We start from the raw sequence: 12,349 nt of genomic DNA on the forward strand, positions 1-12,349 counted from the left end.
TTTCTGTCTCTAAACTCTGGCTGCATCCATTTTTTTTACCCCTTCAAGACAGCTTTTATAAAAATAATCTATTTAGCAATGACTGAGCCAGTGCTGAAGCTGGCAGAGCTGTGCCATGGAGCAGGGCAGCACTGAGCTTGTGAGGCCATGGCAATGGCTGAGGGTGAGGAGGCTCTCAAGAAGGCTCTAAGGTGAGATGCAGCCTTTTTCTTAAAAGAAAGAAAGAAAAAAAATTTAGTCTTACGTAAGTCAAAACATCTGCTAGTGCATGACTAATGCCTTCCCTCCTCCCTGGTGTGGCAACTGAAGTCCAGGGAATGATATAAACGATTGTTTCCTGTAAGAAGTTATACATTGTTCATAGGGCTTTTGGGGACAAGCCTTGTGTGCAGCCACGCCTTCCCTTGTGCTGCTTGCCTATGGCTTTGGACCCAGCTGCTCCTGGCCCTGCTACCACGAGCTGACAGCAAGGGCCAAACACATTGTCCCCAGCCCAGCTGGTGCCAGGGTGGATTTATTCCTGCCAAAGTCAGCTTGACTGGACAATCCCCTGTGCTCAAGCTGAGGTTATTGATGGACAGTGCTGACAGCTGAATGGGCTGACTGCTGGGCTGTGGGTGTGCCCAGGGTGGCAGCCTGTGGTGGCCCTGCTGTGCCCTCCAGAGCAGGGCTGCTGGCACTGGGGCGCTGGAGCCTTCCCCAGGACAGGGCTGATGGCAGCAGGAGACAGAGCCAGGGGCTGCATCCCTTGGTGTGTGAATGTGCTGCTGAGGGCTGGCCTCTCTGAGGGGAACGCAAGGAAATGTTTTACAGACCCAACAGCCAAAGTAGCCCCAAACGTGGCTTTATTCCCACAGAGCTCCCCCATTCTGGCAGTGGTACTCTGCAGCATCTTTATAACTCTGCTCACCTGTTTGCCTCTTGATTCCAATTTAGACCTTGGGTAGATCTGGTGCCCCCTGCCACTCCCAAGGCTCCCACCTCCCCACATCCCAGTGGGACTCCTGTGCTGCCAGTCTGCCCAGTACCACCCAGCAGGGAACGGGGCCAGTTCACTTCTGTGCTGAAAATCTATTGATATGTCTTGAATTTTGGTGTCATTTCCTGGCCTGGATCTCAGTTCTGGCCACTCTGGGTCTGTGTCTCTGGTGAGAGGAGGAGGAGCTGCTGGGTCCAGCAGAGGTGAGTGCTCCTGGCAGATGGATGGATGCAGGTGTCAAACACTGCACCAGCCATGCCCTGGGTTTCTGCTTTCCGTGGTCTGGGACATTAACTGCTGCCAGAATTACTAATGGGCTTCTGCTTTTAGCCTGAGTGCTGCAGGCTGCTGCTCCAAGGTGGAGATCATGGAGTCAATTAAGTAATTACCTGGTGTTTCAGCTGCCAGCACTCGAGAGGTTTTGTTTTTCACCACTGGCATCAATCCCAGCACGCATCTCACCCCAGATCATCAGCAGTGGTTTTTGCACTACTAGAGCAGGCTGCTGTGCCATGGACAGGCTGGAGCTGCTTTTTCTGCATGTGTTCTAGTGACAAATGGTTCCTCCTCCCTCTGTTTAGTCTCATTCTGGCACATAAATCCAGGCATAAACAGGCTAAGCTCAGCAGAAGCTGAAATTGCCTCTTCATAGTTCCCTTGTTCTGAGTGTTTTACCCTGGCTGATTTGATGAGCAGCAGCTCACCAGTGAAATGCAGAGGGAGCTGAGCTGGAGGTGACACACGGCAGCACGAGGAGCAGCCAGACTCTGCTGAGGCCCCATGATCCAGGGAAATGCATCTCCAGTGGCTCCTGGGACTCATCAGCCTCTTGGGGAGCTGGGAGTGCTGGAGTGTGCTAGTGCACAGGGACAGGGCTGGAGGGAGGGATCCCTGCCCTCGGGCACCTCTGGCACAAGGTCTGGGGCACACATGGTAACCCATGGCAAAGCATGGCAGCCTTGTTGGTGAGAGTTGTGTTCTTAATGAAATCAGAGTTGGGAAGGGCTGAGGGGGCCAGAGCCCCATGAGGAGCTCCGGGGCTCTCTTGCACTTCCCAGTAATTCTCAGGGAGGATAAATGAACCTTCACAGGAGCAGGGGCATGTGTGGGGAATGTCTTACCCTGGCAGAGAGATGGAGTGGAGGGAGGTCTGCTACCCTTGCATTGCAAAGGCTGAGTACTGCTTCGTGTTTAGGAACAGGGGAAGGCAGCACTGATGTGATAAATACAGCAGCAGAACAACCCCAACAGTTTTAGCAAAGGAATGACATCCCAACAATGGGCATTTTGGGGGCAAAGCAGCAGACATATGGCACAAGGGACTGGCAGCAATTTGTATCCAAATTGCTCCCAAGTCCTTTTCCTAGTCCCAAGTCCCTCTCCTCACTGAAAAAGGCTAAAACTGTGCAGAAGAGCTGGAATGTCAGCTAAGAAACACTTCTATGAATGTGTTGACTCTCTTGCCTTTGGATTTCACCTGATTTACCTACTTTGTGTGCATGGGAATGCAAATTGTTGTTTCCTATTTGTCAGCCCCTGCCTGTGACCTCCACCACAGGTCTCAGGTGGGATACAGAGCACTGCAGTTACACATGGAATAACTGCACAGGGAATCACTGGGAGAAACCAGGCACTGGAAAGTAAAGTCATCTCCCACTGAGAAGGAGGGGGGGGGTCTTAGCCTTTCCTGGGGCTGGCATGTTGTTTCTGGGCTCTTGCTGGTACTCTGTCTCAAAATGCTCAGCATCCTCATGTTTCTGCAAGCAGCTGAATTAATTTAACTCAGCTTTTTTTTTTCTTTTATTCCTTCCACCCCGCCTTGGTTTATTTTAAATGGTGGGGAAGGGAACTGCACCCAAGCTAAGAACCAAACCGCCAAAGAGTGACTCCAAGGCACAAAGCTGGCAATGGAATACCCTGTTGGGAGACAATCGAAGAGATTGGAAGGTATTACAGACCTATCACTGTGTCTGAGTGTGCATGGATTACCAGTGTGGGAGTTTTTATACTGGAGCAGTTTGGAGCTAGTGAGATTACTCATGATTTTTCTAACATTTACTGGATCAGCATCAGTGTCCAAATGGGAGATATCTGCATGTGCAAAACATGTCTCTGAAATGTCAACAAGTGTTGCTTGTTGCTGTTGGCAGAAGGCCCAAACCATCAAAGGCTGATTCACCACTGGCTCTTTCTCTGACTTTGTGTCCCTGTCCCAGGTCAGGGCTCTGCTGTTCACCTGCTGCCTCCTCTCCCCAGGCTGCCTGTCCAGCAGCCACTGTCATTTCATCCTGCCCTCATGTCAGGCCCAACTCAATCAGCATTGGTTTACTATGACATGCCCAAAGTGATTTTACTCATCGTGTCCATCTTAAAGCACTCCAGGAGAAAGTTTAAATATTTTTTCTGGCTCCTTTGGCTGCTAACTCTCACAGCATTTTCATGGAAGTTTCCACGCTGCTCTGTAAAACAGTAAGATGCTTTTGGCTGATTTATGTTGGCCTAAAATCATTGCAGTAGACTAAAAAACCAAAAAAGAAAAAATGATTTCATTTGTGCTTTCAAGTAATTTCTGTGTGAAATGACCAGAGGTGGTGTTTGAGGCACCTGCCAGCCCAGCCCCTGCTAGGGTGATAAATTTCTTCAGCACGTGGGCTGGGAGCACTTGGACCAGTGGAAGGCTGTTAGCATTTCCCATGGCTGGGGCTGTGGTGGAGGCTCTCTGACCAGTGGAAGGCTGTTAACATTTCCCGTGGCTGGGGCTGTGGTGGAGGCTCTCTCTGACCAGTGGAAGGCTGTTAGCATTTCCCGTGGCTGGGGCTGTGGTGGAGGCTCTCTCTGACCAGTGGAAGGCTGTTAGCATTTCCCGTGGCTGGGGCTGTGACAGAAGCTCTCGGCATCTCCGGCTGCACTCGAGGAACGGCAGGGGCTGGTGGGACCGTGGCTAACACAGGGGCTTTAGCCCAGAACTGATGACAGGAAATGGAAACCAGCGCTGGAGCCACCTCTGTGGTCTGCTGGCTTGGAATAGCGCAGTGCAAGCAGCAGCAGGTCCTGCAGGGCTGAGCCCACCCCTCAGCTGCCCTGGTACTTTGCTCCAGGACATCCTCTGGCTGCTCCAGTCCTGCTTCTGCCTGGGCTAGAGTTAGTGTTCTTCCCAGTGGCTGGTATGGGGCTGTGTTTGGGATTGGTGCTGAACAGAATGATTACAAATAGAGATGTTTCTGCCCTGTCTGAGCAGGGCTCACACAGAACCAAGGCCTTTCCTGCTCCTTGTACTGCCACACTGGCATGAAAGCTGGGAGGGCCTGGGAGGGCAAACAGCCAGGAAAGGTGATCCCAGCTGACCCAAGGGATGTTCCAGACCACAGGACATCACGCTCAGTCCACAAGGTGGGGTCATTGGAGTTTGTCTTGCCCAGGTACTGCTGCATGAGATGGAGCCCTGCTGTCCTGGGGGTGGCTGAACACCTGACTGCCCAGGGAAGTAGTGAATGAATTTCTTTACTTTGCCTGTGTGTGTGGCTTTTGCTTCACCTATTAAACTGTCTTTATCTCAACCCACAAGTTTTCTCACTTTTGCCCTTCTGATTCTCTTCCCAGTCCCACTGGTGGGGGAGTGAGGGAGTGGCTGTGTGAGGCTTGGGTGCTGACTTGGGTTAAACCACGATGATGTGGGACCTTTTGTTCCAAAAGTCTCAACATCAGACTAAATTTAGTCCTGGAGAAATCAATAAATGGTGGCCAACTTTAACACAAGGGCAGAGCAAGGTCAATGTTAAATATTTCTGAACAATTTTACCCATGGTTTCAGGTTCTTCTCCCTTCCAGCTGGGAATGACATGATGAGAAATTTTCCACTGCTTTAAATATTAAGGAATCTCCGAGAATACTTAGAAACAACTCAAAATGTTCTCTGTTTTGGGGTTTGGTATTTTCTTTTTAAGTACAGTATGTTCTTCTGCTGATTTTTCAGCCAATCTACATGCTGGCGTCCAGAGGCTTGTTTCTGTGGTGCATTTGTACATCTATAATGAAGAAAGTCCAGTGACATGCAGACACACGAGGCAGACCTTGGTGGAGTGTCAGGTTTTAGTTTCAAAACCCATGTACTAAAGGCAGCTGAGGATGAGCTGTTTGTTTGTTGGTGCACAGAGGAAAAAACATTTCTGCACGAGGCCCTGAGCACCACAGGGGAACAAATGCTCTTTACGTTATTAGCTTGTGCACAACCAGATGGGAATTATATAAAATTCCACTTAAATATTTAGTCTCAACAACACAAGTGAAAATCAGTAGCTCTTGGAGATTTGCTTTGTGTCATGCTGCTCCACCTCCTGCTCAGCTTTTCCATGCATTTCTCTGCTAACAGAACAGAGCAACAAGTGTTTGAAAATGCAATTGGGACCTCCTGGTATTTTAATTTAAATGAGTATTTCAGGGGCTTGGAAGGAGGAGATATGTTCTGTGTATAATAACAAGTTGTAGTTTGGTCGTTCAGCAAGATAAAGCAGTTTACTCCTGCTCCACAGAAGCCCAGAGCGCCAATGAAACACGGAGCAGGAAGGGTTTGCTGGCCAAGCAGGAGGGTTTGCTGGCCAAGCAGGGCTGAAGGAGCCTCCCAGTGGCTCTGCCATGGGTTCAGCCCCCAGCCCTGCATCCCAACGGGAAATGCTCACACACCCTGGGCTAAAGGGATCCTTCTGCCACGCACCTGAGCAGGTGGATGCTCTCCAGCTTCTGCAGTGTGCAGATTCAGCTGAGAGCACAGACTTTCCAGGGTTCTTTTATATGGTGCTTTTACCGTGGAAATAGTTTAAATTGTGTTTTATTCAGCAGCGGTCTCTGTGGATGGTGCTTAGCTGTAAATTCACTGCCCTTTGCTCTTCATCAGTCCACTTAAACAAAAATAAATGTGTTGCTGCAGAAATGAACCCATGAACTCTCTGTGCCATTTCTGGGTGAGTTCATTCCCATCCAATAAACTCCTGTCAGAATGTGTGAACCAAGATCTGCCCTGTGCATGAAGGAACGAAAAGAACAGAAAATTGTAGGAGTTTAATTAATTAGGTCACAGCTCACAGAGAAAGCAGAAATGGATTCCTTAAGGTGAAAAGAACAGGCACTTAAGCGGCAATGACACAATTCTGTAAAATCTAGCACTTTTGGCAAGGGGCAGGCAGCAATCAGATCCATTCAAACATATAAATTCAGTGCCCAAGGCCAGCAGAGACCATTGTGCTGGTTTATTCTGACCTCCTCCATCATGGGGATCATGGAGCACCTTTATACAGATATATACATGAGTGTTACCGAGTGCCAGGTGAGGGAGCTGGGCTTGATTCAAAAATCAGACTAGCCCAGATCAGGAGGAAGAGCATAGAAATTGCACTTCTACAAAAAAACATAGGAAAAATCAGGCAGAGGTGCACAGAGTTTTCAGGTAAGAGCACGTTTGAGTCAGCAGCAGCTGCAAAAAGAGAAGGGCTTAAAACACACCTGTGAGATGAAGTAAGCAGAGGGAGGTAGTGCTGTTCTGGAGAGTATTCTGAAAAACGGCTTCATATGCTTCATGTGTGGGTGTGTGGAAACCTCTACAACAGCAAGCGCAACCACCATGAATATCGTAACAGTGTGAAGCGTGCGGGGCAGCGGGGGCAGCGAGCCGCGGGGCAGCCCCTGCAGCCGGGCCGGTCCGGGCGGGATCGGTGCTGGGGCTGCCGGCACAGCTGCACCCACCCTGCCCCTGCAGTTGGGTCCCAGCCCAGCGGGGCCTTCATGTCCCCGAACATGTCCCCGCGGCAACACCGGACCTGCCGAGAGCCCGCGGGGCGCGCTCAGCTCCCCTCACTCACTGCCCGCCGCTCTGGCGGCTCTCAGCCATTCCGTTCCGCTGCCGTTCCCGCGGTTCCGCTCCCATCCCCGTTCCCGGCAGTTCCCGTCCCGCGGTTCCGCTCCCATCCCCGTTCCCGGCAGTTCCCCGTTCCCGCGGTTCCGCTCCCATCCCCGTTCCCGGCGGTTCCCCGTTCCCGCGGTTCCGCTCCCATCCCCGTTCCTGGCGGTTCCCGTTCCCGCCCCCGTTCCCGGCAGTTCCCGTTGGTTCCCTCTCCCATCCTCGTTTCCGGCGGTTCCATCCCCGTTCCCCGTTCCCGTTCCCTATCCCCGTTCCCCGTAGTTCCCGTTCCCGGTCCCGGCAGTTCCCGTTGGTTCCCGTTCCCATCCCGTTCCCGCTGGTTCCCCGGCGCTGCCGGAAGCGCGGCCGGAAGCGCGGGCTGCGCGCTGCTCGGGTCCCGCCGCCGGCGGAGCGGGCCCGTGGGGCGGCACTGCCATGGCCCTGGCCATGCCGCTGCTCGAGCCGCCCTGGCCGCCCGGCCTGGCCCCGCTCAAGGTGCGTGCGGGGCCGGGGGCCGGGCGGGGGTCCCGGCCGGTGCCGCTCGCCCCGCGCAGCCGGGCCTGCCGCGGCCAGCCCCGCCGCCGGACGGCCCGGCCCGGCCCGGCCCGGCTCACCCCGCTCTCCTTGCAGGCCGTGGATGACTTGCTGCGCTGCGGGATTTGCTTCGACTACTTCAGCATCGCCGTGATCATCCCGCAGTGCTCGCACAGCTGTGAGTGCCGGGCGGGGCGGCCGGGCTGTCTGTCTGTCTGTCTGTCTGTCTGTCTGTCTGTCTGTCTGGTGTGAGCTGCGAGGAGAGGCCGGGAGCTGGGAGTGTTCCGTCTGGCAGAGAGAAGGAGCTGGAGCCTGCAGCAGACCTGGAGAGAAACTACAAGGGCCCGGGGTACCAGCACAAGGGGGAACGGCTTCCCAGGACAGAGCAGAGGGTTAGAGGAGAGGTTCAGAAGAACCTGGCAGGGTGGGCAGCCCTGGCACAGGTGCCCCGAGCAGCTGGGGCTGCCCCTGGATCCTGGCAGTGCCCAAGGCCAGGCTGGAAGGGGCTTGGAGCAGCCTGGGACAGTGGGAGGGGTCCCTGCCCATAGCAGGGGGTGGCACTGGCTGGGCTTTAGGGTCCTTTCCCACCCAGACTGTTGCAGGGTTCTGCGATTCTCTTTGCCATGGAAGCTGGGAGGAGCTTTGCAAGACGGAAGCAGACGGAACCTTCCCTTGTGCAGTTCCTGCTGTAATAGAAACATGTGGCAACTGGCATTCTGCATTTAAATATCTTTCTTAACATCTTGAGGGTGGTACAAATGCAAAGCTCTATGTGCTGAGCATTAAGAGCTCAAATTTTCCATGCTGCTCTGCCTGCCCTGGGAGATATCTGCTGGAACCTGGCCCCAAGTGCTTTGCTGGAGCCAGATTAGGAGGGAAGTACCTTGCCTTTTCTCACGTTAAAATAAATGCTTGTGATTGTTTGGTTCAGAAACTGTAGCACTTCCTTCCGTGAAGGGGGACATTGTAGTTTGGCAATGAAGTTCAGTTTAGCTTGGCAAAGCTGTCACCATTGAAGCCAGTGTGGGGAGCCACAAAACTGGAAATTCTCTTCACTTGCTGGTGGCGCAGCCTGCCTGGGGCACAGAGGCTCCAAGCAGCAATCATTGCACACGTGGGCTGGCCCTTGGGAAGGTGCTGGGGTTTCAGATGCTGGCAGCCTGAATCTGCCACTTCATTCCTGTTCATACAGTTAAAGTTTGTTTCTTTATGGGTTTCTCACCCTATTTCTCTTCTTACTATGTATCTAGTAATTTTTGAGCATTTAGATGGATTTGTGGTTTGAAGTGTTAATTGGTGCATTAGACCAGGTGGGATTTGGCTTGGAACATCCTGGTCTCGTGGAAAATGTCCCTGCCCATGGCAGGGTGCGGGATGAAATGAGCTTTAAGGTCCCTCCCAACCCAAACCATTCTGGGATTAATTAGTGCTCCTGCTGCTTTTCCCATGCATTCCCAGAGGGCCCATGAAATACAGATCAATTTCAGGAGCTAGTGCTGAGACTCTGAGCCATGATGATCTAGTGAGGGAATGTTTTCCTGGAGAATGACGAGACTTTGAAAATCCTGAAGTGGCTGTGAAAGCTCATGGATAAATTGACAAAGTGTAACAAACGCAGAAATTTACTGTGACAGTGTGGCGTGTTTCACCACCCAGTCTGTTGAGGCTTCCTGCATGGTGAGGTGATGTTAGGCTGTCTCTCAGCGTTCCAGTGCTGTCTCCCCTCCTGTTTAGCCTCTTCTTTCAACAACAGGTTGGTATTGTTTTGGAAAGGGGCAGAAGAGCCTGGGGAAGAGGGGATTGTGAGTTTGTCTGGGGCTGTGCAGGAAGATGAAAGTGATCAGCATTAGTCATGTCAAAAACCCAGCATGGGGAGGGAGTGAGCAGTGCAAATCACTGCTCTAGTGGTGCGGGCTGATGAAAGGTTTCTTGCACTGAGGAACAAAAGGAAACAAACATCAGCTTTAGGTGGAGAAGCTGATGTTTGATGTTGAAACATGTTTGCATAAAATACGGGTTCTTTCGTAACAATGATAATCTCAATTCCACGTGAAAATGGTGTTTTTTCAATATTTGTGTATTGTGGAATAGCTTGCATATGTTGTACAACAAGGAAATACACGAGCAAGGATGGGGAAGTGCATTTGGAATAATGTTCAAAATTATGTCTTTCCTTTTTCCAGATTGTTCCCTTTGTATCCGCAAGTCTTTGTCCTACAAAACACAGTGTCCCACATGCTGTGTGGTAAGTGTGGCTTTGGTTTGGTTTTTCCCCCTCAGTTTATTTCTTATCTTTTGGCAAATCTCAGGAGCTTTTCCCTTTGGGCTACACCAAATAATCAATTCTGATTGCATGGGCAAAGAGTGGTGCTCTTGCATCTGGAATTCTCCTGTTCCAGAGGTGCTCCTCTGTCAGTGCAGGCAGAAGGGGATGGAGCAGCATCAGGCCTGGGGTTTTGCTCAGGGCTGTGTGTACAATTTGTCACAAAACTTTTAATGTTAATTTGTTAAAATACTCCATCATTTAAACCAGCAGTGCTGAAACATAAGCACTTTATTTTCTGTGTGTGTGTGGCCCCATTTAATCTCAAAATAAAAATAAAATAAACAAATAATAAAAGCTTTGTTTAAAAGAAGAACAGAGAGAGTTGCAGTGACATAAAAATCAGAAATTGTTTAAAAAGAATGAATTGAATGCACAAAGGTATCTCATAATTCATATTTTCATTCCATAATCAGGAGATTAACATTTCCCTTCATCAGTTGTCATGCTTTGTTGCTTAAGGCTCTTACCACCTTCAGAAGATGGTTTGGTTTGGTTTCCAAAATTATTAGACCTGTGCTGCAGTAAACCATTGTGGGAGCCTGGGCACACTGGGCTTTGTTTCTTTAGCTTTATGCTTTGTTTTTACCCGTCACCTTAATATCCCAGACTTAAGTTCTCAGGCAGTTATTTTAATATGAGATGTTTTGGGGAAGAAGTGTTTACCCTTGAGGCATCTTAATTCCTGTAGCACTTTAGTGGGGGTAGTTGAGGCATTGAGCCAAGAAGCAAGTTACTGATCACTTGAACATTTTCTGGGCACTTGCTGTTTTCACTGCATTTGAATGTTTGTATTGTTTTGTTTTGCTTTTTCTTTCTTTCTTTTATAGGCAGTCTCAGAATCTGACCTGAAAAACAACCGGATTTTAGATGATCTAGTGAAGAGCTTTAATTCTGCAAGGTATTGATGTAATTCTATAGCTGCTCTCTCTGGTTTGGCAGCTGGCAAGGTGTGACTGTGTGTGGCCAGGCTCAGAGCCCTGGAGAGGAGCAGTGTGAGAACTGAGCAAAACAATTGTGGTGTCCCAGAAGCATTGTCCAAGATGAATGTTCACACTCTGGGAAATTCCTGCAGTGTTCTGGCTGAAGGGTACTGTGCATTCAAGTGATGTGGAGTTTTGCAAGCTTATTTTGGTTCTGCTTCTGGTTAGCTGCTCTGGAAGTTACAGTCCCTGCCAATGTGTAAGAAGTCATCAGATATGTCAGGATTCTCTGGGGGAAATAATGGTAGTAAAGATTTTTTCCAATCCTTCCTGTGTGTGCAGGGGAGATTCTGAATAGGATTTTGTCCAGTGGTTATGCTCACCTTGCAAGAGCATTCTTTTGGTGAAGTCACTGGCTAGGAAAAATACAGATATTGAAAGACTAAAAATGTGAGTTTTCTTGGGTAAGGAAAGTAATGGAGTGCTGTGCTTTCAGCTTGATTTCTTAGCTACTTTTCTCTTTGTTTTTAATTCATTTTTGAGCTTCACATCCATGTAAAAGTCAGGAACAACAGAATAAATATGGCTTGGTAAAATATCACAACAGTATCACAACGTGTATCACACATGATACATCAGTAGATACATGAAGTTCCTGGTATTACCTGCTTTCTTTTGATGAGAAGCTACTCAGTGATTTGCTGGGAATTCTGTGGGTGTTCCTGGCTCTGTAGGAGACAAATGCACTTTCATCTTTTTCTCTGAAATTAACTTGGAGCTGGAAGTCAATGAGACTCTTGGCTTGGTAAGTGACAAGAAGCATAGTTCAGCTGATGGCTCTGTTTCATGAGAGAATTTTTCTCTGATGAAGATCATAGAATGTAGATAGATCTAATCTTCTATATGACCACTTCTAGATTTCATTGATTTATTTGAGTAATTTAAATCCTACAGTTCCCCTGTTTCAGCTTGAATTCTGGTGCTTCCTAGTGATAAATGGATTACTATTTTTTTGTTAATGTCTAATTTTGTGGGGAACAAGTAGTGCTGACTTGGATCCATTATGATATTGAATCTTAAATGTTAATATTTTTTTGGACTGCTTTAATGGATCAGTATAAATCTTACCAGTGAGAGTGGTTCAATAACCTTTCCTTTTGTGACTTGGAGTTCAATCAATTTCTCACATGAAGCTGGACCAGTGGGGCTGTGGAGCCCAGTCTGGGCTGGGTGAGGGAACCAGAGCAGGGTCTGGGTGGGAAAGGCTCCCTGCTGACTGCTCTAATGACAGAGCCCTGGGGCAGTGCAGGCAGTGGTCAGTGTGGTGTCCAGGCTTGGCACCTGGGCTGGCTCTGTCCCCTGGGGCTGCACGTGCCCTGAGCTGGGGGGACACTGCTTGTCTGGAGAGCATCCCGTGGCAGAGCATCCTTCTGTCAGAGCAGCACTGCTCTCTGTCCTGCTGATGGTGGAACAGGACAAATCTTCTGTCTCCCCCTTCCTTCTCCATCTGCTTTGTCTCCCTTGGCTGTCCCCAAAAACAAATCCACAGTCCAGGGATTGAAGGGCTCAGCATGTTTGAAAGATCAAGTGTGTTCTAACTTGACTTGGAACCTTGGGTAGTTTGATGTTTATGAAAATTAGGCCTTAAATCTTCTCAGCATTTCACAAAGTGCAAACCCATTTCTTAAGTGAGGCCTGGA

General features: G+C 49.7%; 1 protein-coding gene across 3 annotated transcripts in view; it reads left to right on the forward strand.

The window, feature by feature from the left end:
- Positions 1-7,214: 7,214 nt before the first annotated feature.
- RAD18 (RAD18 E3 ubiquitin protein ligase) overlaps positions 7,215-12,349 on the forward strand; it is a 28,133-nt gene continuing 22,998 nt past the window's right edge. For all 3 annotated transcript variants that reach the window (XM_030227929.2, XM_030227930.2, XM_050979229.1), the window contains exons 1-4: positions 7,215-7,364; positions 7,500-7,581; positions 9,587-9,648; positions 10,557-10,627. In XM_030227929.2, the coding sequence (XP_030083789.1) occupies positions 7,305-7,364; positions 7,500-7,581; positions 9,587-9,648; positions 10,557-10,627 (275 nt within the window). In that variant the 5' untranslated portion in view covers positions 7,215-7,304. The remainder of the gene's footprint in view (positions 7,365-7,499; positions 7,582-9,586; positions 9,649-10,556; positions 10,628-12,349) is intronic.

Source organism: Serinus canaria, chromosome 12 (genome assembly GCF_022539315.1).
Source record: "Serinus canaria isolate serCan28SL12 chromosome 12, serCan2020, whole genome shotgun sequence".
Taxonomy (NCBI): Eukaryota; Metazoa; Chordata; class Aves; order Passeriformes; family Fringillidae; genus Serinus; species Serinus canaria.